Source organism: Peromyscus californicus, unplaced genomic scaffold (assembly GCF_007827085.1).
Source record: "Peromyscus californicus insignis strain IS unplaced genomic scaffold, ASM782708v3 Scaffold_17__1_contigs__length_78620276, whole genome shotgun sequence".
Taxonomy (NCBI): domain Eukaryota; kingdom Metazoa; phylum Chordata; class Mammalia; order Rodentia; family Cricetidae; genus Peromyscus; species Peromyscus californicus.
In genome coordinates this window covers 508635-534445 of record NW_026294469.1, presented here as the reverse complement: position 1 = coordinate 534445, position 25811 = coordinate 508635, and the positions used below count along the sequence as shown (strand labels likewise).

The 25811-nt window shown below is 42.3% G+C and overlaps 1 protein-coding gene and 1 long non-coding RNA gene across 2 annotated transcripts in view; one reads left to right on the top strand and one right to left on the bottom strand.

The window, feature by feature from the left end:
* The window catches only part of Colec12 (collectin subfamily member 12), a 174060-nt gene that overhangs the window by 15827 nt on the left and 132422 nt on the right, over positions 1-25811 (bottom strand). Inside the window, exons 3-5 of the mRNA XM_052741502.1 lie at positions 12996-13118; positions 5844-5942; positions 3621-4667 (exon numbers count right to left, since the gene is read on the bottom strand). Of these exons, the coding sequence (XP_052597462.1) occupies positions 3621-4667; positions 5844-5942; positions 12996-13118 (1269 nt within the window). The remainder of the gene's footprint in view (positions 1-3620; positions 4668-5843; positions 5943-12995; positions 13119-25811) is intronic.
* Positions 1-25811, top strand: part of LOC128112518 (uncharacterized) — a 39074-nt gene that overhangs the window by 4789 nt on the left and 8474 nt on the right. The window lies entirely within an intron of this gene.

Genomic DNA, 25811 nt, shown 5'->3' with positions numbered 1-25811 from the left:
ACAACAGCAGCAGCAGCAACAACAACCCTAGTATAAGACTGGAAGATAAACTGGGTAGAAATAAAAAAGATACAAAAAAATGCAGCTTTCTTCTCATTAAAAAAAAAAATCTATAACTAAACTTATTCATCATCTATGTGTTAACTTTCTGTTACTATAGCAAAATGCCTGAGATAATCAACTTAAAAAGAGGAAATGTTTATGTTAGCTTATGGTTTTGGAGGGTTTGGTCCATGACTGACTGGGTATCTTGCTTTTGGGCCTGTGGCATGGTAGTACATCAAGGTTGGGAGCAGCTGGTGGAGCAAACTATTTACCTTATGGCTGAGATTATAAAAGAAACTGGCATCTCACAACAAAACCCCTTCAAGGTCAAGGGTACGTCTCCAGTGAACCAAATACTTCCTGCCAGGCCCTATCTCTTCAGTGTTCTACCACTTTGCAGTAACAGTAAGCTGAGGACTAAGCCTTCAATACACAGGTCATTGGGGAACATTCCAGATCTAAACTATAGTAATGTGTAATAAGCAACTGTTAACTTAGTTTTACCAAGGTGAAAAGGAATGTGCAAATTAAAAACAAAACAAAACAATAGATAGTTTGGCATGGTGGCACATGTCTTTAATCCCAGCACTTGTGAGTTCAAGGCCAACTTGGTCTACATAGTGAGTTCTAGTACAGCCAAGGCTATGTAGCAAGGCCCTGCCTCAAAACAAAACAAAACAAAACAAAACAAAACTACCACAATGACAATCCCCAAAATAAAATAAAAAAGCAATAGATAGTATTTGACAATCATTCTGAAGAATAGTTTCATTCTTGATCCTGAACCTGAGAGTTGACTTCTAGTTCATGTTAACTCCTTGTTCATAGAGAAGGGTATATTTAACCCACTGTTTCTTGCCAAGTGACCACATCTGCTTTATGGACTTCTGGCTGCCCTCGAGGATGCCCAAAGACACGTTCTGTCTTGGGGTAGTGTAGCATGAGGGAGAGAATAGGAACCCCATGAGAGAATCTAAGACCTCATATCTTATCTGCCCTGTATTTGGCATTGTTCCCTACTCTTCCAGCCTTGCTACATATCCTGCAGAGCTTAGTTCAAGGGTCAATTCTTTACCCAAGAACCAACCCTAAAAGTAAATTCTTTGTCTTTTCAACCTTGCCAAACGTGCTGCTCTCTGAAGTCAGCATAGGTACCAGGGTACCGTGGGGGAAGCCTGGGCCTGGGAACTAGCATTGCTGTCACTTGCCAGCTGTTTGAACTTGCAACAGTTACTTGGGCTTTCTATGTTTTAGATCTCTCCTCTGCAGAAGGAGAATGCTAATGTTTCCTACCTTAAGGAGATAAAACAATGAATGTTGGACCATTTATTTGAGGGCTCAGTGGCATGACCAGCATGTCACACATTTGTGATTGGGCTGAAACTGATAGATGTGGACAGTACCTGAGTGTGATGTACCTCCAAGTAAGGCTCCAGAAGCCAGCAGGAAGGACTTATGAACTCAAAGGCACCTTAACCCTGTGTGCTGTAAGACTACTTATGCACAAGATGCTCTGTTTTGTTACCACTGAAATATGTTGGCTGTAGGTATAGCACAAGGGAAATCTTTTCTAGGAACTGAATTCACCATCACACAGGTGCTATTCTAACTTGTAGCCAGAAGTTTTCCTGTGTCCTGCAGCTGCTTGGCCCCAAATAAACATATAGAGGCTCATATTAATTATAAACTGTTTGGTCTATAACTCAGGCTTATTGCTAACTAGCTCTTTTATCTTAAATTAACCCATTTCTATTAATCTGTGTATCACCACGTGTCTTGTGGCTTTACCTATGTTCCATTGCATCTTGCTTCCCTGGCAGCCCGCAATTTCATCCCCCCACCCCCCACCAGCTTCTGCCTTTCTTCTCTCTGTATCTTTGCTTGGATTTCCCGCCTGGCTATAACCTGTCTTGCCATACGCCAAGGCAGCTTCTTTATTAACCAATGGTAGTAACACATATTCACAGCTTACAGAAAGACCATCTCACAGCACTAACCCAAGTTAGGCACCTCATTCCATACTTGTCTTACCTCAACTGAGCCCTCAAAAGTCTGAAAGGTAAACAGAGATGAGAGGGAATGTTCCTAGAGGAACAATTTGGCACTCAAATGCTCTCTCACTTCACACTCATGAAACCTTACTATTTTCTCAGAATCACTGAGAGGAAACATCAGACTATGTACAGGGCACAAATGCTATAGGCAGGAGTCAGCCTGCCGAGGAGCAGCTCTGGACAGAGCAGGAACTTCCAGTATGACAGTATGCATGCAAGGCCCTCTGTGTACATAACTTGGGATAAAAATCTTCATGTTATTTTTAACCAAAGGAAAGAAAAGGCTCCTTAACAGCAGTTTTGGTTGATGGGTGTACAGATAGCTGTTCCCAGAGGCCAATATATGACTACCCATCTAGTTCCCTTTTATTGTGTTATTTTATTTTTTGATACAGGGTCTCTCATGCAGCCTAAGCTGGCCTTGAACTTGCGGTCCTCCTACCTTGGCCTCCTGAATGCTGGGATTACAGATTTGTACCACTTTAGTCTCTGCATCTTGATGAGGATGCCTCAGGTGGCTGAGCTGCCAGCACATGGCCTCATAAAATGCATGTTAACAAGACCTTCTTGGAAAGTACCAGAGTATTTTGAATCTCACAGAGGCAGGGCTCATATAAACCAAATAAACCAACTTATCAGCTTCTCCATGTTTATGGAAAGAGGAAGGGGATGGGATTAGCATGTGTAGAAGGAAGCATGTATATCCAGAATTGTGGTGCTTTCTCAACCTCTTGTTATCTTGAAATACCTGCTTGGGACTGATGTTCTAGAGGGCAACTGAATATAGCTAGTTATGTGAGTGTCATTCAAGAAGCGGAGAAAGGAGGGTTAGACTTTGAGACCTGCTTGAGCTATATAGTTAGAGTCTGTCCCCCACGAAAGAATGGGGGTCTTCTGGGTCTTGTCTACCACTGAGCAGGATCTGAACAGATCTAACAGGCTCTATTCCACTGGGCTGACATCGTGCTATTATTCCCAGCTCTCAAGTTCTGCAGTCCACCTATTTTTCTACGTTGTTCTTAACGGTATCAATGCCAAATACCTTGATAAATCCAGACATGTCATTTTCATTCTCCAAGTTTAACTAATCTAAGAGCTCTGTCAGTGTAAGGGAGAAAGATTAGGTCACCTGCCTCCTTTGTAGTGAACTCATTGTGACAATAACTTTCCCAAAGCTCACAAATTATCTTCCTCTATTCCCTTCTTAAACTTTTCTCAGGCTTGAAAGCAAACCCCACTAAATACAGTGTGCAAAGCCCACCTTTTATTTCCCTTTTGAAAGCACGCACGCACGCGCGCGCAGCGCGCGCGCGCGCACACACACACACACACACACACACACACACACACTCCCCAAAACAAAGCAATCAATCAGGATCAACCTACAAAGCTGCTTCTGAATTCCCAACCCATAAAACCTATTATATAACACATATTTGTTTTAAATGGCCATATTTTAGAATAATTTGTTTTACTGCAACAGATAACTGACACAAATCCAAATACAGAATTTACACTTACCTTGTAGAATTGTAAAATTCTTGATGAGCTGACCATGCTTGGAGTCAACCAGCTTCATCTCTTCCATAATCACTGATAAGTTGGCCACTTCAGTGTCTAACCTTGCCCTCATCAAGTCTTGCTGCATCCTGAGAGAAACAGAATCCAAACGGATATTGACTAGTGTGTTGTTCAAAGAGGTCAGGTCATCAGTGTGTCTGGTTAAGGTATCTGTGCAAGTGGTCCTGACTTCATTCAGGTTGCTGGTCAGCGTCCGCAGGTGATGGGCTGTGTAGCTGATGTTGCTAATGATGTTCACAATATCTGTCTCAAAGACCTGGAAGCGTTCCTCTAGTTGACTGAACTTGATGGCTGTCCTGTTCTCTGCATCCTTGTGTAAGTCCTGAAGGTCTTTCAGGCTCTGCTCATTGGCCTGTGAGATAGTGGTGATGTTGTCCATCTGACCCGTGAATGAGCTGAGCTGGCTATTCATATCTTCCAGGGTGTCATTGTTGGCTTTGGCCAGGGCAGAGTTATTGGCAGCCAATGTCTGCAAGCTCTGCACTTTCTCCTTTAGCCAATCGGTGTCCTTCTTGGCTTGAAGGAAAACTTGCTGCAGATTTTGGAAGTCATTCTTAATTCGCTGGATGGCCTGGCTTGTGTCATCCACAGACCGCTGCAGATTCGTTATAAGGTTCCTCTGCTGTACCTGGGTCAGGTTCAGGTTGTTGAGGTTCATGATAACCATGTTCTGAGAATACATTTGGTTCTGCAGATTGCCCTGGAGCACACTGGTATCTTGTTGCAGATTTGTGACATAGCCATTATATGCCTGGAGGGTTTTGTTGACAGTGGTGATGAGGAAAGAATTATTCTGCAGAGTTTCTTTCAGTTGACTCTGCCTGTCTACCAATGAATCTCCACTTGCCTGTAACTTCTCCAGTGTATCTTTGTTCTTGCTGGTTTTTTCTGTGATCTCCTGAAGTTGTTGACGGAGATCCAGAATATCTGATCTGAAGGTAGAAAGTTCTGAGTTGGTGCTTATAGCTTTCTTCCCAGTTTGGTCTCCTGAAATAAGAGATGTTTGTTACTTAGCCTGGTGGTATAAGGATGTTCAAGTGAGGCCAGAGACTCAGATATGGGCCAAAGAGATGGCTCAGTGGGTAAAGGCATTTACTGCCAGACCTGACAACCGAAGTTCAACCCCTGAGCCTGCATAGTGGAGGAAGAGAACAGATTCCTACAAGTAATTTGTCCTTTGACTACTACATGCATGCTGTGGCATGTGTATGCCTCCCCACTAAATAAACAAACAAATAAATGCAATTTTTAAGAAAGATCCCATATACTTAACTGGTAGTACTATATTTTAGATGTAAAATTTGTGGCACCGCAGGCTAGGCTGTATTACTAAGAATTGGTATCTACTTAAAATGGGTGCTGCAGAATCAGCAAAGGTATTCAGCATAGGACTTACAAACTTGTGTGGACACTTTTTTTCAAAGACAGAGTGGGATTTACCAGATACTAGGATAGCAGACAGGGTGTACTTATAAGAAAATAATCTTAAAAATTTACCGAAATTCTTTTTTTTTCCACTGTCAATAAAAATGATGAACTTTACTGGGATTAAAACTGTACCAAGTTCATACTAAAGATTTTGAAATGCAAAATTCTTTCACTCAGTGGGTATTTAACAATTTGAATGCTAGAAATTAATGACAATTTTCAAAAGCAGAATCATATTCATAAAGCTTTATACATCATTTGAACCAAAATTCATTTTTTAATATGTGAAAATAAACATCAAGAGACCAAACAGGCTAGAATCTTTTATATTAAACACTAACTCTGCTGGGCATAATTTAATCCTAGCTTTCTGGAGGCAGAGGCAGAAGAATCTCTGAGTTTGGGGCTTGCCTGATCTACACAGGGAATTAACACCCAACAATATAGTTTAAAATAATTCAAATTAGTATTTACTGAGCAGTTGACCAAAGAGCCTTTGGTAGGGGCTACTTAATGGTTCTTTTCAGTCAAGATTGGGGTGCAGATTTTATATGATGCATAAAATTTTCAAGATGGGAGTCCTTACCTTTAAAAATGGAAATATTAGAATTAAATGTCAAGGAAAGACACAGCACGCAGCAATAAAAACTGTAAATGCATTACCATTCTGAAAAACTGTCACCACTCATACAGAGGACCCCCTCCTCTCAATGGCTCTCTCTTGCTGCAGTTTACCTAATTTTTTCAGGTCACGTTCCACTGCAGTGAGCTTGTCGTTGTAAGTCTGGCGGGATGTTTCCATGCCACCTGTAACATTGTCCATTTTCTCTACAACTAAGATTTGGAAAAAGAACACATTAGTTGACTTATCTGCTTATGTTTGTTTTTTTCAGTTCTAAGACAAGATAATTTCATTATAGAAGAAAGCAGATTTGAAATAAAAAGCTGAGATCAAATATGGAGGAGACTGTGTGGTGGTTTGAATAAATGGCCCCCATAAGCTCATAGGGAGTGGCACTATTAGGAGGAATGGCTTTGTTGGAATGGGTGTGGCCTTGTTGGGGAAGTATGTAACTGTGGGGGTGGGCTTTGAGTTCTGTGCTCAAGCCACGACCAGTGTTTCAGTTCACTTCCTGTTGTCTACAGATCAAGATGTGTTAATTCTCAACTCCTTCTCCAGCACCATGTCTGCCTACATGCTGCCATGTTCTACCATGAACATAATGGACTGAACCTCTGAAACTATAAGCTACCCAATTAAATGTCTTCCTTTATAGAGTTGCCGTGGTCATGGTGTCTTGACAGCAATAGAAACCCTAACTAAGACAGGCTGTTCTTTAGAAAAATAACTAGCCCAAAACCCAGTGATATAACTTATTGGTGGAAAGATCACATATCTGTAACTGTTCTTTGGAAGCTTAAGAAAGTGTTTGAACTAATTTCTAAATTTTTGATGTGCTCTGTCATACACTGAATCCCCCATTGTAACACTTCTGTTAATTTCTAAATATGGAGACACGCAACACTATAATTATTCAAAAAATTCTATGACTTCTAAGCCTCCCTAATGTTCCTTGCTTGTGGGAACTCCACTGACAAAGAACTGACTTAGCTGGGTGAGGTGTCACATTTGAGCTCTTCTTCCACCTACAGTATTCTCCCGTTTTTTGTTTTTGTTTTTTGTTTTTTTAACCGAGTCTCTTTTTTAAACTTAGTCTTGCTAGCTCTTTGGGAAACTGCTGCTGAGCAGCACCTTATGGACTTCTCTGGTCCATTCCTTACTTCAGGACTCATACACTGTTTACTAAGATTGTTGACAGGTCCTTGTTATTACAGAATTATGTCTGATAAACCCACTATAAGTTGAAGATATCCAAAACACCTTAGTTGAATGGTATATTCATGAGTGGCATATTCATGAGTGGCAGAGCTGTGGCTCCAGCCACTGCCCAGCATAACACACATCACTAGCATGGTTTCTACTGAGTGTGTATTGCCTCACACGATTATAACACTGACAAACTATGGTAAGTTGAGGACCATCTGCAGCTATATCTCCAGCTCTTAGCTCAGCATGTAGTACTTAATAGTTACTGTGCCATTTATTTACATAAGCAAGAATTTGCTAAGGTCTAGGAAATTTAGCTGAGTTAGATTATAGAGACCAACATACAAATCAACTAACCAGGGAGGCCTCAGCATTGGCTCAGTATGACATTTTGTTGAATTATTATTTCTAAAATTGCCACACAAGAGCTAGAGAGATGGCTCAGTGGTTAGGACTGAGTACTCCTGCAGAGGACCAGAATTCAGATCCCAGCACCCATGTTAAGTGACACACAACTGCCTGTAACTCCAGCTCCAGGAGATCTGACACCGTCTTCTGGTCTCCATGGGAACTGCACAAACATGCACATATCCACCCACCCCCACATATATACACATAATTTAAACAAAAACAAAAACTACTATGTGGACACAGAGGTCCAGTTCTAATTTGGGACCTTGGGGTTGTGTGATAGGCATAAGTGCTTCTGAATCCTTGGAACTTTGGTAGGACAAAATACATTTTATCAAAGCTAAATTAAAAAAAATGTTTACAAGCTTAGACTCAGTTTTGACTCTCAGATGAAAACATATGCCTCATTCTTCCTCAAACCACACACAGGATCTCAAGTCCTGCCTCTTTCCTGGAGCCAAAGAAATCCGAAATATGCTGACAGGCCAGTCGTTCCACCCTCCTTAATCTTTCTTCCATTTCAGTTTATAAAAATACAGAACTGTGGGGACAGATAATTCAAGTATACTTAGAATAAGGGAATAATACTTTCACTTAAAAGAAGAATAATAACAAAGCAACTGTTAGTTTTGCTTTCTGTGAGGAAAGAAAATGATGTGTCCTGCCCACAAGTGTTAATGAATCATCCCTATGTGTGTGTGTCTGTGTTTAAAAATAGCACCCTGGTATAAAGCTGTCAACTGTAGGGCTGCAACGCTGGCAGCATGTGTGTATAAAAACCCCAGGCTGACAGGAATCCAGAACTAACACTGCACTAGCACACAACATCTCCTCTGCTTTCCCCCTAATTTACAGCACAAATTTTCAACCAGAAGCATAATGGCTGAGCTTCTTGTCTCGTCCTAGAGATTCCAAGTCTACACAGAGCATTCTACAATGAAAACAAAGACGCATCACGGAGGGTTACTAGCATCCCAGCTTCCATGGGACCCCTCAACTGGGAACTGTCTTCTGTGTGGAATTTTAATTTTAATCAGTGGGGTTTCAGTTAACATGCCTGAAGACCCACCACTCTGCAAGCACTCAGCACATTCCCCTAGGAGCAGTTGGATGGGAATACCTCTGCACTTTGGTACATCTCTTTGCCTGGACACCAGCCTTCTTGCCTGTCTTGTTTCCACTCATTTCCTAAGGTCTACCACAGGATACTAAGCTTTCTCTCTCACTTGAGTCTGGAACACATCAACTGAATCTTTGAACGACAATAACATTAGCCTCTTTGTTTTTATGATATGAAGTACTAAGAAAAATTCCTAGTTTGTGCTATATATACTGTACCATCACTGTAGTTAGTTCCTATTATTCTTATTTTACATTTGAGGAAATTGAGTTTTAGAGATATTCAAGAACATCCCAGAATCACACAGCTAAATAAGACTAAATGAGACTTTAGGCTAGGAGATGGAACTCTAAAATCCTTATGTCTTCTTCAACTCCACACAGATTTTTCTTTAATATTTTTCTCATTCAGTCTGATTTCCTCTAATTAAGGAAAACCCCTAAAGAGGGAAGCAATCATGGCTTCATTCTATTTTCTTTAAAGTTATTGTCAACAGATGTTTATTATGCATCTGTCATGGTGCTAAATATTAAAGATAAAGAGTCAGGTCACGGCCCCTTTTGGAGGGCCAGGAATAAGAAAAGAGCACAGAGCTCCCACCTGTGGCTAGAAAATGCCTAGGAATTCTAGTGTCAGCACTTACACAGCCTTGGAACTCATCAAAGACATTTCTACACACTACCTCAGGATTCATTACTGAGAAACACAAAGTCCGGAGGGCAGCACCCCGATTTCTAAGGGGCACGGCAGTGTGGTTTGAAGTGTTTGTCCATCCCCCGTTGTCCTCTCTATGCTGGCAAAGTTTAATAGCCACGTGTCAGACAAACCAAGGCCAAGAACTCTGAGGGAATGGAGACTTGCTGATTCAGATTTGTGCCTTTCTTCATTCTAAGTATCTTAAGAAGAGCCTGCTGGGCAGGGCAATGGGATAGTATTTTCATGCTAAGGGAATGTTCTAGAAGGAACATGACTAACTGAAAAGTTTAAGAGATGATTTAATCCTAGCACTCGGGAGGCAGAGGCACTCAGATCTCTGTGAGTCTGAGGCCAGCCTGGTCTGAGACAGCCAGAGCTGTTACACAGAGAAACCTTGTCTTGAAAAACCAAAGAGAGAGGGGTGTGGGGAGGGTGCCTTTCATGGAGGCTCATGAATAATAATAAAGAGTCTAGGGTAGAGGATGTATCAAGTTGCAACTGTTCAAAAACATGTTTCCGCAACATGACCAGCGTGTTTCATGGTCCCAGCCACTGTACAGACCATATCTGAGTGACTAGGCAATCTTTCAGCTTGCTCAGCAAATTCTCTAGATGAAACTTCAATAGATTATAACACGTAGCTATGGAAGTAACATAAAAGGAGAACCGAAGAACAATTTTGAGGAAAACAGTGCAGACACAGCCTTTGCCAGTCCTGATAAGGGAGTTTCGTTTCCTTTCATGTCTTAAGAGAGACATGTCTGACTACTCTTACTGCATATTTTTTCTTTTATTTAGTGGAGATGTGCTTTTCTAGCCATCAAAGGGGTGTCTGAGAAGGTAGGACTGGGGCTTATCTTTCTGCCTCTGGGGTCACCAGAATCTTATCAGTGAGAGAGAGGAGCCACATTATGTGAAGAGAAAGTAGATCTGGAAAATGTCAACTTTGAGTTCATTAAGGCTGGCTTTGGTGATATTGTATTATCTTCTTTTGTGAGCAGAAGCCAGAGGAATGGAAGCACTAAAGGAGGGAAAAGAGTGGCAAGATGTCATCTTTCTCCCCAGACCTCTTCTCCCTTCACCCACAGAACAGGCCAAGCTGGTCTCCAGAATGTTAGGGTTTTGGGTAGTGCTTTGAAGAACAACAACCCTACACAGAGATTGGCTCAGAGGTTTCTTTGTCTTCATAGAAACCAGCCCCAATCTACCATCTGTCCATCCATCACTCCATCTACCCACCCACTCATGTAGCCAACTTCCCTGGCTATCTAATAAATAAGCCCTGAGTTGTAGGTACTAGTGGAAGAGTTTATAAATAAAAGACAGTTTTAGTAGAATTCTGTACTTTGGGTGTTAAACCAAATAAGCCAGACACACTAGCCATTAATGGTATGGTTTAAGAGAGCCTACAGTGAAGAAAGCTCACTGTGGGAACAAATAGGAGGCTCCATTTAGGGACTTCAGGTGAGACATGTATCGGAGACGTAAGAGCTAAGGGGAAGCCATTTAGGTACAACACAGTACAGGGACCAGAGGCCAGTGATCCAGCACATGGATATGCTAGAGCTATTCCAGTTTGGTGGGGAGGCGGAGTGAGGAGAAGATAGCTGGATTCTTGAGCTTTCTGTATAATTCCGAAGTCACAAATATTAGCCTTTCTAGGAGAGGAAAAATTCACCAAATGAGCCAGGCAGTGGTGGCACACATCTTTAATCCCAGCACTTGGGAGGCAGAGCTAGGCGGATCTCTGTGAGTCTGAGGCCATCCTGGTCTACAGAGTGAGATCCAGGACAGGCACCAAACTACACAGAGAAACCCTGTCTTGAAAAAAAAAAAAATTCACAAAATGTATCCACTAGCCCCCTCTATTCTCTCTTCAGGCAGTAAATTACTCCATGCTATTACTCCATACTGAGTCCTGACATTCTTTTGTTTTTGGTCATCTTTCAGCCCAGTAGGAAAAATCATGGTCCAGGAAAGAAGGGGGCACTTTGAATAAAATACACTGTTAGGTTCTGACCTTGTTCCTCTGCCCAGCGCTCATTATGATTCAATAACCTTTCTTAACCACAGTCTGTTTGCTCCTTCATGAGTAAATTTAGGGCTCTACAGTTGAAATAAATTCGTCATAAAATGACTAGGCAAATTTCTAAAGTCTCATCACCCCAACTCATCAATCAATGCACTCTATATGATACATTTTATTTTCTATAGAGATGAACAAATACAGTAAGCAACCAAGGAAGAATGAATAGAGAGATATTGTAGCTTGGTTCCAGACCAACGTCTTTCTCATCCCAGAGTGGCACAATGGTTATTGCTTTACAAAATCACACAATCTCCAGGAGGTGATGATTCACATCTGGGTTGTAGCACTGAGGATAGGGCTAACACAATGCTTAGTGGCAGACACTTACTGGGCTTTCATAATTGTATTAAAAAATAGGTATGATCATGATGAACTTGGACTGTTTCCTACGTCAGTTCTCATTCAGATGCACTGTACTCAGCCTGGCCCCCTCAGAAGCCACTGGGAGGGGGTTGGAGGATTCACAGTGGGAAGGAAGTCACTCTCAGACTTTCACTTTCCTAAACTGGCACCACAAGTTACGGACTAGGACAGTTAAGATTCAGTAATTTTGCTTGGTTAATCTGTCAGTTCTGAGGTCCGACAGCAGCTGAGGTAACCGTTGAGACAATGGTTGGAAGATGTGACCCTCATCTGCCTCTGTTCAACAACCAGATACCACGTCTGTCTCATGTGATTGTGACAGGGCACGCTTCTATGTCTGCTTTCTATACAAGGGTTTATATAGTTTGTGTTTCTGATTCATGACACCTTCTATCCATGGTCTCTGAGAGGGGATTGGCGGCAGTGGTGTGCATGCGTGTGTGTGTGTGTGTGTGTGTGTGTGTGTGTGTGTGTGTGTGTGTGAACAAGTTTAGCAAGTCTGGAGGATTCAGAGGAAAATCTCCTCCACCTTAATCAGACATGGAATGCCTAACATTTTATTAAGCAGATGGAGGTGGTGCTGCTGCCTGTAAGTTTAATTTCTATAGGGGAAGGTTTTTGTTTTTGCTCTGTTTTGCTTTGTTTACTGAAATAAATGTGCTTTAGAGAAAAAAACAATCTCATCAGTTGGTCAATCCCTGGTGGGTGAGTCATGGCCCTGCATAGCCTGTGTGCTTCTTGTTCTCCTCTGTCAGCAACGTTTTCCTGGGTGATGACTGCAGGCTTCCACAGAGCCTCTTAGAGATAGATAAGATGAAAAAAAAATCCAAGGAAGAGGGAATGGCTGGCGAAAACCAGGAAAAAGCAACAAAGAGGGGAAAAAAATCTTCCCAACCCATAAAAGGCTACCATGATTATGAAGTGAATCAAAACTATTCCATCCACAGCTAAGCTCTCAGGACACAAAGATGGAGTTTATGAGGTTAGTGAATTTTACACTAGAGTATCGTGAGTATAATTCAATTATCCTTCCCAGGCTCCAGCTCCTTGGATTCAACAAACCTCTTATTTGGAAATTCTTGGGAAAAATGTATTTGTATAGAAACCATCTACACAGCATTTATCTTGTATTAGGCATTGTAAGTCATCTAGAATGACATAAAATACATGGGAAGGTGTATACCTACTCTATATGCAAGCCCTGCACTAAGGGATGATAGTATCCAAAGATTTTGAGATCCTTGGAGGGGCCAAAGAGCCTAAAATTAATTCTCTATGTATACTATGATCAACTGTACTTCATACTTCCAAAGGCAATTTTTCTGCATTTAAATTTCAACCCCCTTTGCTATTTGGAAAGAAAATAGAAAGAGTGCTTACCTTTATATCCCAAAATGGCTACTGTGATGGTTAGCAAGGCACACAAAATGTATAATAATATGATTGAAAACTTCAGTGCCCAGTTATTTTTACATTTGGTACACTGTGTTCCTTCCTGAATACCTGTAAGAGAAGTCAGAAATTAATACTAGTAAACAAAAACATCATTTCAAACTGAATCTTCACATCTTAGTTATTTTTCTCGATGCTGTGAGTCTATACCTTGACAAAAAGAAAGTTAAAGAAGAGGTTTACTTTGACTTGAAGCTCAGGGCTACAGTCCATCATGGCAATGGAGTCACAGAGGCAGTTGGTCTCACTGCATCCAGTCAGGAAGCAGAAAACAATGAATGCCCATATTCAGCTAATTTTCTCCTCTTAACACACTCCAGGATCCCTGCCCAGGGAATCGCCATCCACTCTGAGGATGGGTCTTCTCATTCCAATGAACTCAATATAATCTCTCACAGGCATGCCTGGAGGTGAGATGACCTCTCACTAGATATTCCTGGAAACTTGTCTCCAAGATGACTCCAGGTTCTGTCAAGTTGACAGCACTAAACAGGACAATGAGTTTGGATTTAAATAACTTAAGTAAGAGGAGTCTTATCACATGCCTTCCTATGCCATGAAAACATTTCAAAATTAAACTCTCCACTGCAGCAATACAAGGCCATCCAATATTATATTATTTTGTCATAGTTACACCCAATACGATTTTAAAATAACATACAACTTCAAATCATATTCCACTATGACAATCAACCATTTTTTCTTTTTTTCTTTTTATTTATTCTTCTCTCATACAACAGATCCTGACTGCAGTCCCTCCTCCACCCAATCCTCCTAGCTTTCTCTCCCCACCCCCTCTCTCCCCTGGATCCACTGCTCCTCCATTTCCCTTCAGAAAAGAGCAGATCTCCCAGTGATATCAACTGAACATGGCCTAACAAGTTAAATAAGACTAGGCACAAACCCTCATATCAAGGCTGGATGAGGTAACCCAGTAGGAGAAAAGGAGTCCCAAGAGCAGGCAAAAGAGTCAAAGATGTCCCCTACTCCCACTGTTAGGAGTCCACAAACACTCCAAGCTGAACCACCACAGTATGTATGCAAAGGACCTGATGCAGAACCATCCAGGCTCTGTGATTGCTGCTTCAGTCTCTGTGAGGCCCTAGGAGCCCTGCTTAGTTGATTCTGTGTGTTGTGTTCTCCTGGTGTCCTTGACCTCTCTGGCTCCTACAATCCTTCCTCATCCTCTTCTGCAGGGTGCCCCAAGTTCCCCCTTATATTTGGGTGTGGGTCTCTGCATCTGCTCCCATCAGCTGCAGGGAGAAGCCTCTCTGATGATGGATAATCAACCATTTTTAAAATTACTTTTGATTTACTTATTTGTATGTGATTGGGCACACATGTGCCACTTCATGTGTGTGGAGATCAGTAGTCAACAACCTGTAGAAGTTGGTTTTCTCCTCCTGCCATGTGGGTTCTGAGGACTGCACTCAGGTTATCAGTAAGTGCCTTTACCTGCAGAGCCATTTAGGTGGCCTTATAGCTATGGTTTTAATAAGCGTCTCTATTATTCAAAAAGACTTAAAACACCCACATCTTCTTGTTTCTGACATTATTTCAAATGACAGCTAGTCCTCAAACTTATGCCTCGATGCTTCTCTTGGTGGTGTGCTGGGACTCATTTCTACTTGTGAGAGTCAAATGTGAAATTGTTCTCTTTATTTTTCAAAGGTTTAATTTGAATTTTGGCTGTTAAATGATATTAACATAACATAAAATCAGCCCTAAAGGGAGTATTTACACCCTAGAAATGAGCATTCTACAAATTAGTTCCTTTACCACCCGCTACAAAAACTCCTGGTTTACTAATCTACTCTTGATTGTAACGTACTAGAATCTAATGGTTCTATCATCAAATGTTCAATATAAAAATATTCTATGTATCACAGATATACAACAACAGATAGTAAGCCTTATTTAAGTCACCACAGTATTCTGAAAAACCACTATAGAACAAATAGGAAATTTTTTATAAAAATAAAGTTTTCATAAATAATTTTAATGAAGAGGTAAATTTTTATTGCTTACAGTTCAACTCTTTGAGAAACAGTCTAGTTTAAGTGGAAAAACCAGCATTCATGCTGCAAGAGACTCCAGAAACTAACCCATGAAGAGGGAACTTGCCATCTGACTGATTAGAAATGCAGAAGACAAGACTGTGGGTGTTTTAATGTGAAATTCACATTGCACAGTCCTCCTCAGCTGGCCCCACTTCCCTGTGTGTTGTACTAATAGTGCCCCCACCCCCCGGAGTGACAGCACATAAAGACTGATCTAGAACTGCACTCTTAACTTTTGATGGGTCAGTCAAGAGGACTAAGCCATAGCTGAAACTTCTTTCCTTTGGTTTGTTTTTTACACAGTGCCTCTCTCCAATGAAAAGAGTTCTTCAGCTGTGTTTAACACAAAATGAAGATGAACACAGCATGTTAACAATGGCTGAAGCTTAGGCCTCAGGGTTCAGTCAGTTCCTTCAGTGTTCTGTGTCATAGTCATGAGGGAGGGGGGAACATGCTCTACCTTTCCACAGCTTACAGCAGGCTTCTCATACTTTGGCGGGGGGTGGGGCACCATAATCACTTGAAGGGCTCATGACTTGGGAATCTGAGAAAGGCTTGAGGGTGTCAATGTCTAACATCTCAGTAGATCAATTTCTCAAACTTGAAAGGGCTTCCCATATCACGTTTTCAAAATGCAGATTTCAATCCAGTGAGTTTGAGGTAGGAGCCACATTCATCAAGGTCTAGGTGATACTTCACCTAAGGCCCACAATTTGAGGGACAGGAGTTTCATTCAGCAGCTGATCATGACTGTAAGCTATCAATTGATGGCTTTTAGATGAAACTGTAACAGCAAACTCAGTAATCCAGAAGTTCGCCATATAGCCAGGCTGGCTAGCTAGTAAGCTCTTAGGCTCTGCCTGTCTCAACCCCCAACATGCTGGCTTTCAGGTGCACATTACCACACTTAGTTTTTCACATGGTTCTAGGGATTCAAACTTCGGTCCTCATACCTGTAGAACAGCTACTTTTATCCACTGAGCCATCGCCCCAGTCTCTGCCTTATTTATTCAATAGCCACTTAAGTGTCTCACGTTCATTGCTACCCTAGCGACTACTCTGCAAAACACATCCCCAACTCCACCCAACCTAAGTACTACTATCCATACTGCTCCAGTGTTTAAACTCAAAAACCCCACGATGTATCTCTTCTACTAATTTTTCAATTTGTGAGTCCCTGCTGATCTTCCTATAGGGTATTTTCACCACCATCTTTGTTTATCACCTAGCTTCCTGATCACTGGCTTCTAATACAGAACCAAGGTCTGTGAGTAGCATCTGGAATCCTCCACAGAACAAGCTTCAAGGAGGCACAGTGGTAACAGCTTACATGCCATTTTACACACACCACAGCCAGGATTCTGACTTGAGTCGGCCTCCTCAAGCCACCATCTCTGCTCTGCTTATCCTTTCCATTTCCACTGCGACTGTCTTAGTGTGAGATCTTTACCCTCAATGGAAGCTTTGTCTTCCATTCCCACTGGAATCCAGCCTCACCCTCTACTAAAATACTGCTGGCCTCATGACATTTGCCAAGAAGGAAAAGATAAAACAACTTTTAATGTCCTACCCTTAACTAAAAGATGAACAAACAAATTAATACAAACATATACAAATTCTAGCTCAAAGTCTCTATAATCTGGTGGTTTAAGTAAAACCAGGTTATTGAGATGGCTCAGTAGGTAAAGGCACCTGCAGACAGACCTGACTTTGACCCCTCAGGGGCCACGTGGTAGGAGAGACCCAACTGTGACTCCTACAGTTGTCCTCTGACCTCCACCTATGCACATGCACTTGTGCGCACACATGTGCGTGCGCACGCACACACGTACACAAATGCACACACAAATAAATCAAAATTATTTAAAATAAAATAAAGCCTCTTGTATTTAGAAAATGTGAAAGTGCTATTAAAATCAGGAGAGAAAGAGTTATAAGTAGACCTTCAAACACATCACATTCCATGTTGAGAAAGAACACATTGGTTTGGTGGCAACTGTAACACAGGGGACTGACACAGATGAATCAGTCTCCTGTAGAAAGACTAGATGCTCCTGAAACTGCTAGGGTGTCATTCCTTTGGGTTTGGGGCTTGTGGTGTGTAATGCTCTTCACACTTATCTAGGATGATTTCTTTCCCTCTAAAGAAGACCCTTGGGATATTTGGTTGCAGAGAGTATGATGAACAATGGAATCTGGGAGCTTGAAGGTAGTACAGAGGTCATCTGGTCAAGTGTCACTGTGTTATTGATAGGAAGATGAAGGCCAGTGAGGTGAAGCAAGATCAAAAGACCCATGTCATGACTCTACACAGGCGTCTGTCCCTCCTGTCCTCTCTGTAGCTAGCACTGGGTTGTCACTGGGGATCTTTGCATGTGAGATGCACAAAGATCCACTCCCAGACAGCTGCTACAGGACCACATTCCAAAGAGCAGGGGCACTTCCTGGCAGTGTGTATTTCTCACTGCTGACTATCAGCATTAATCAATATCAGATGGCACTGCCTTTCCATGTGACACACTTTCTTTGGCTTGTTTTTTCTCCCTCAGGAGACTTATTTTTGATAAGAATTCTGTTTTATCTTTCCTTCTCTGCCTTCCCTTTGGATGACATCTGGCTAAACACATAGATGCCTACTACAAAGAGGCCCTGCTGGCTCCTGGAGCTGGGGGACCCCTTCCTCCTTGAACCTAGATAGTCACAAAAAAACCAAACATTTGAGAGAGCTATCCCCCTGTCACCAGCCTTTGTAGTGTTTGTTTTCTTAGCATTACTTTGCAGAGAACTCGGGACTTTGTTCCCACTGGGCTGGGGGAGGTGGGGGGAGCAAGGGGGACCAATCTACAGAATACTGTGCATTAGAGATTTCAGTTCAGGAAGTGGAGCAACACTGCCCGTTACCACCAAGTGATCTAGCTTCATGAAAAGCCTGGCCCAAACAGCACATTTGAAATGCAGCTGCCCACAGGAAAAAAGGGCCTTCAGGGTCCACGCTTTCCCATTGGCCAGCCTCTTGAACTACCTCCCACACTAGTCCATTCTTGGCTCATGGTTTGAATGCATTTTGCAGTGTTCAAATTTTTATTATTCAAAAACCTTTGGGGCTCTATGAAGCCAGAATCAATCTGGTGAACTTGAATAGCCCACTGAAGTTAAGAATAGGCTGACAATTTGGTCTCCAGTGTCCACATTCAAAAGTTCTCTCTGTTGCCCTGTTTCTAATAACACGTTTCATGTAAGAATGGGATGGGATGGGGCCACTGAGCAGGGGGTGGTTAGCTGGTTGCAGGAATAACTGACATGCCCCAAGAATGCCAGTACAAAGGGCTAGAGGAATGCATCAGTAAAGAGAATTCCTTTCAGCTGTGGTTCTCCATAAAGAGCCCTCCCAAGTGTTGTGGTCCAGGCTCCAATCCAGTCTGTTTTTCCAATCTTTTTTAGAAGGGAAGGAAAAAAAACCCCATTCCTTTCACTATTGTCTGCCATGTGTATCACCAAAGATGGGTTTGTTCATTAAGAGGGATACATACTGATTGAGTCTTTCCCTCAGTAGGTAGAGGTTGGCACCATGGGTATAGTGGAACATTCTGGGTCATCTTAATCACATCACATGTCTATTGCTGGATAGTGTTATCATTAAGACCACGTGGCCAAAAAGGAGCATCCCAAAGCTGGTAGACTGCAAAATCTCAAAGACCACAGTTTTGATCCAAGATTTGAAGTGACCTTTTCATGTGGTTTTTCCATAGTTACCTGGTGACATATGCTCCCATAAGTCTAGGAGAATAACTTGGTTCTAATAGCAAAACTGATGAGTCAAATATAACTTATACATAATTATAATTGTCTTCTACAGCAACAAAACAGAGTTAACATTCTGGATAGCTACTCAAATGTTATGAAATCACAAAAGGTTACATACCCAAACCCTTTCATCCCATAAACAATTAACTTGTCCTCATTACACAGGCCACTTAGTATGTGGCACAATATGGATTTTGTTAGTATAATTTCTTTTTATTACAAAGTGATTTACTATCCTAAATATAAATCCTAGTGCTGTACATCTTAGCATGCCAAGTTTCCTAAGTGACATGAGGAATCACAAAAATGGGACAAGAAGTAGCAGTGAAGTCACTTTCTGTACAAACAAACCCTCAGCAATTCTATTCATGAAAATGTATCCATATCAGAATAAAGATTAGAAGATAATTTTATGAGTAAACCTTTTTACTTTCATTGTGAATTTACTGTAATAGCCTATGCATTTACCAATAATAGTATAGTTTCTTTCTATTTTTTTCATATATATAAAAAAGAAGGGCAGTGGTTCTGGTTTGGCTTTAATTTTTTTAAGAGTAAGTATTATTTAAGATTTATAATTTATACCTTGCCTTTTTGTAAAGAAGTCCTATAGGCAGAAGCCAGATGTAATGGTCCCACTCAGAATATAGAGTGTCTTCCAGAATGTACAGGGTCTCAAAACAACACCATTCTTTTCTCTTTATGTTTTTTATATAAGAATCCTTTATCAGATAAGCTGTCCACAAATGTTTTCAATTCTGAGCAGAAGACTCTCTGTTGGCTGCAGAGGTCAAACATCATCTCTCTGCCACACACTCCTCCTGGCTGGTCCCTCCCTCTTGGCTGCATTCCTCGTTGTTTCATTCTACGGCACAGAGTGAATGGACGATGGATTCCAGCAGTCCTGACAGCTTCATTATCTGGCACTGCTATGCAGTGTCCTTCTGTGATTAAGCCCTGAATCTTTGCATGAAAAGAACTCATGGTGATTTGGCTCCAGTTTGGGCCTTGAGAGTCTGCCACACAATTAAGACAGACATACACCATGCACGTACTTGGAAAGAGGCTGCCAGATATTTTCTTGCTTGGTGCAGAGTTCATGACTGGTGCAAACACAAACAGGAACTGCTAAGAATGATTGCTATTTCTGAGGACCTGATGTGGGCCAAACTCTCCCTCCTTGCTGCTTACAATTCCTCTGATAACCCCACAGAGCAGGAGGTCCACCCTTACTTTACATACTTTAGAAAATTGGATCGGCAAACAAGTTGAGTTTCCCCAAACCATGTCACAGAGCTGGGACATGGGCACAGCTCTCTCACACATTCTTCAAGCTTATTTTTGTCTAGAAAAGAAAAAAGAAAAAAAAAAAAAGGCAGGAAGAAGGATGCCTAAGGAGCTAAATTGCAGGGAGCTGGCAGGTTAAACGTGCATGACAAGCATCCTGTCAGAATAAAGCAGCATAGAACATTTTATGTGTTGAGAGAGAAGCTTTCTCAGATGTGAGCAATAAAATTTAGTCTCCACTAACTATAACACGACCCAGGCTTCTGCAGGCTGTAATTCTTTCTATGTCGACATACCTGAGCAGCAAGCAAGATGATTCCATCCTAAATCAATGCTCATTGTTCCACGAGAGGTCAGGATCTGCTATGAAAGTCTATGGTCAAGAAGGCTTGTTGACTTCTCATACAGAACAAGGCCCCCTCCAAGGGAGGTAGTGTTCTGGGAACAGGGTGGACTGGGGTGAGAAGGTAACTGTAATTTCAAGGCAAACTATGAGGCATCTAGGCCCCCCCGGAAATTTAGCCTAGAAACCAGATCAAGTCAGTTGCCTCTAGCATGTTTTCTTTTAAAGATATACTACCCTGAAATAGGAATCTCAAAGACCAGCCTCCAGAGTCCGTTATCTACAGTCCTGAACACATGCTAATGGTTCAAACTCGAAAGAACAAAGCATGTACAGTTAGTAAAAAGGTAAAGAGAGGGCTTACCAATGGTGATTAAAAGACAAATTGTCTCTAGTCTCTTAATCTCCTGAAAAAAGAAAAACCAAAAATCTAGCTGGAATACACTGTCAAATGATTGGGGGGGGGGGGGTATAAAAGTCACCATGATCCCTTGTTTAGAAATCCCAATAACTTCTAAAGTTAATGTATCTATTTCTCTAGTGTAAGAAGATTCCATGATTATTGGGGCTGGCTTTAGGGTCCAAGTTTCCTGACTCCCCACAGAGCTTTTCAGACTCTAAATGCCACCATGTCATTGTGCTTATTTCTCACTAAGGTCATTATGATGAGATGAGAATATAAGAAGTTCTATTTGAAAAAATAAGAACAGGGCACATGCTATGTACCAGGCACCAGGGATAAGAGTGGAAGAGCCTGGATTCCCTAAGCCTGTGTCCTCCCTCAACAGTGGGCTATTCATTTAATCTCTGAGCTTTGATATTTACCCTTCTCTTCTTAAAGTACCTTTCCATCTGCCAAATAATTTCCGTCTGACTAGCCAACCTCCTCCTCAATGAATCCCTTACTAACTCACTTTGCATCCAGCGCAGCTGTGCCTGAACCCTCACCATAGGCTGCACTGTGCACATCACATTCGTGTGTCTCGCAAGTGATTTAAATGTCATCTTCAGGACACCTCCTTTGACAGGAATGGGGATTTAATTACTGAACCGAGTAAGACTGGAGTGGAGACAGGGACGAAGGGAAAGAAAGATGGTTCCCTGTTGATCTCCTTCCCATTGACTGGAAACAGCTCTCAGGTACAGGGATTTCATAATCTTCTATCCCATCTTTGTGCCTGCCCTTCCAGGTGAGAAGTGACAGGGTGACTTCACTGTAGGCCAGGGTGTCGGCATCCTAGGGGAGGTGTATGAAAGGCAACATTCAGACATCCCATGTGCACCAGCTTTCCACCCAGCTCGGCTGCTTCACCAGGAGCTGGCTCTGTGGTGGAGGAGGGAGTGGTGGTGGGGTTGGGGAAGGAATGTGAAATAGGCCTTGAGACCTTTTCCAGACAGTGTCAACGGCAACATCCCCCTGCGACTTAGTTTTCTACATTCAGCATTCAGCATTAACAAAGCTCAACCTGACCAAGCAGAGAGGGCAACATGAAAGACCATGGTCCCCCACTTGTTTCTAGTGTTGGTACTTTAAAAAGTGTCACTTTGGGCAGCTGAAGGACTAACAAAATGATGACAGGGCACACAACTGAGCAGGATCAACCTTAGTTAATGACAGGTTGTCTGCTGTTGGTGGTAGAAACAGTGTTGGGTGGGAAGATCATGGGTAGGTAGGTACAGGTACTCATATCAAAGCTTGAACCTGCTCCCTCACATGTACTCTTGCTTTGTTTTCTGTCGTGTGTGTGTGTGTGTGTGTGTGTGTGTGTGTGTGTGTGTGTGTGTTATAAGTGTGAAAGTGTATGCACACGGAGGTCACAGGAAGACACTGAGCATCTTCCTCAATCCATCTCCCCCTTACTCCTTTAAGACAGGGTCTTCTCACTGATCCTCAAGCTCAGCTTCAGGTGGCCAGTGAGCTGCTGGAATCCACCTGTCTTCACCCTACAGTGTTGGGTTACTGGTACAGGCAGCCATGCCTGTCTTTGCTTGAACAGCAAATACTCTTCCCCACTGAGCCATTTCTCCAGCCTTACACTTGTTTCTTTGTAGACCAAGAAAATTAGTATTTGATGAAAGGGGAGGGGGGCTTCAATGTGAATGAAAATAACAATGAGCCTGACAGACATTTCTCATTCTTCTATGAATATGTTTTTTTTCTTTCTTCAAGAGAAAGGACACTTAGAATTCAGAGAAAAGGAGCCAAGACAATGATAGTCTCTACAGCTGGTGTCCATTCTATCCTGCACTGGACATTTCTTGGTCCAGAACCTTAATGGGAAACAAGTTAGCCAACTTAAAATATCTAAGTGAGGCAAGGTTGGCTAATAAACAATGGGGAAAGTCCAGCTCTGATTCCCAGATGATGGCTGTCCGTTCAGTTACATACTTGTTACTAAAGCTGAACAAAGGGCAGAAAGAGGGAAGAAGCTTTCCACAGACAGACAACTATGATCTCCAAGACAAAAGAATGAAACTTGAAATTAAACAAAAAGTCACTCAACAGAAACACAAGATGGAACACAACCAAATATAACTGAATGTCAAGTAACTGGGAACATCTTGACTTACTAAATTTTCCACACCAAAGAGTTCCTTCCTAACACAGCTAAAATTCAGAAATGTGCTGAAAAATTAAATAAATAAAAACACGCTTTTGTATACACACAAGTGACTTTCTTCAGAGAGAAATACAATTTAAATGTACAATCTCCCATAGATTTCTTAGGGGTGTGGCAAGAACTACATGATACCAACTGGCGAGAACCTCCCGTTTATGTCTTCACAGCTCCATGGTTGCGAACTTTACATATATACCTTGAAACTGACCTCACTGAGCCTGTTTCTACCTTGGAAATGGACATACAACTCACATCAGAGCTTTTGCTTTCTGGAGAGCTGGTCGTTAAACATTTGCCAGCATACTACTCAGACTGGTGCAACTGACCTGTAGTAAAGGGTCCCTCCAATGGCACTGGGTGGCAGCACATTTGGTAAAGCGCTTGCTACACGAGCATGAGGACCTGAGCTTGGTCCTCAGAACCAACATAAAGAATTGTGATAGTGTCTGCTTGTGATCTCAGTGCTGGCGAGGTAGATCCCTGGAGCGTGTGGACCCTCTAACCTAGCCTAACAACGCCTGAGGCTGATTCTGGCCTCCACATGCACGTACATGTACACACACACACACACACACACACACACACACACACACACACACTCCCTCTAAACAAGTACTTTTTCTGAGGGGTCATTGGCAATAAGATCCCAGGGCTGGGCGTGGCTTGGCAGATCATGGACAGACCTTCTAAAATGTGGTGTGGCCTAGAGTACTTGGTCTGGGGAAGCGCAGCCACCCAACCCTAGTTGGAAAAGTGACTCAAGCTTAAGTCCTACTGATGTCGGGCCAGTGGTATACTTTTTACAAATACAAAGACAGCACATTTTAACCTCCTGCCCCAATACTCTGTGCCCAGCCCTGAAGAGGAACTGAAAGAGAAGGGCTCAGTAATTCCCAACGTTTCTATTCTTAGGCGAGGGCTAAAGTTAAGCCTGGACTTTACAGCTCTTGCTCCCATGCAATGTTCCTTCCATTTGGAAGGCAGTTGTGTTGGAGTGACAAAGCTGGTCAAGACAACCAGCATGTAGAAATACAACCCATTGGTTGTCCTGTAGCTATCTGTCACCTCCAACACAGACACGGGAGGGGGAGGACAGCACTCAATAAACAACCACGTAGTGAAAGCCATACATTACAGTTGGAGGGAAAACCCCACTCACCACTGTTACTATGACATTGCTTATAAAATTCAAGTGCTAATTTACTATGGTCCACTGGACCTACTGTGTGATCACACATTCACTACGTTTTAGTTGCAGGACTAATACATACAAGTTGAACTTTGTGGCTGTGAGCTTGGGGGAAGACCTCCTTCCACTCTTGCTTACTTCCTAGGAGCACAGCATAGCTGGGCACAAATCATTTAGGAGAAATGTTTATCCAGGCACTCCTGGGAAAGCCAGGCTCTGGGGGCCCTTTGTTTAGGGAGGGCTCCTTCTGCTATATGGGTCCAGAAGAAGATGAAAGAGGCTGCAGAGTAGAGACTAAAATGTTTCTTTGGGAAGAGAGCAGTGTTGTGATTATCTAGACAGAATAGGAGTAAAGGAGAGCTGTGACAACAAGAAAGAGAAACAGGATCACAGAAACTCTGGAATATTTCCACTAGCTGCTAACAATCTATCATTCATTAATTCATACATCTATTCACTTTTTGGTGTTACACATGTGTATAGGTACACATGTGTGGGTATGGACATGCAGAGGTCAATGTTGTGTGTCTCCCTGTCATTCTTCAGTTTTAATACTTTAAATATTTTATTTATGTATATATGTATGTGCCTGCTTGTCTGTGTACCACATATAAGCAGTGCCCACAGAGGCTAGAAGAGGGTGTTGGATAACCTGGAGACAGTTACTGGTGTGAGCCACTGGGAACTCAACTCTAGGCCTTTGGAAGATCAGCAAGTACTCTTAACTGCCTGTTTATTATTGTTTGGTTTTCCAAGACAGGGTTTCTCTGGGTAGCCCTGGCTGTCCAGGAACTCACTCTGTAGGCCAAGCTGGCCTCGAACTCACAGAGATCCATCTGCATCTGCCTCCTGAGTGCTGGAATTAAAGGCATGCACCACCACCACCCTGTTTCATTTTCTGAGACAGACTTCTCACTTGGCACTTATCAACTTGGTTGTACTGCTTGGCTAGCAAGCCCCAGGATCTTCCTGTCTCCCTCACCATGGCGCCTTCAGTGCAGACACATGCCATTGATGTGCAGCTTTTACAAGGGTTCTGGAGATTGGACTTTAGGTCCTCATCTTGTGTAACAAGCACTTTATCCACTGAGCATTCTCCCTAGTCTCCATCAGTAACTTTTATCCTAAGAAGCCAAGGATCTATATTTTGCTCACTGGCACCTAGAAATGATGCCTGCAATTTTTGAGCCAGTTTTAGAGAGTAAAGAGGAAAGGAAAGAAATGCGCCCATAGTCATCTCTCTCTCTCTCTCTCTCTCTCTCTCTCTCTCTCTCTCTCTCTCTCTCTCTCTCTCTCTCTCTGTGTGTGTGTGTGTGTGTGTGTGTGTGCCTTGTGTGTGTTGGGCAAGTGCTCCACCACTGAGCTGAAGTCCCAGCTCAACACCAAGATTTTATATCTATTACACCTGGTTGGCCAATAGGGTAGATTTCCTCTCTCACT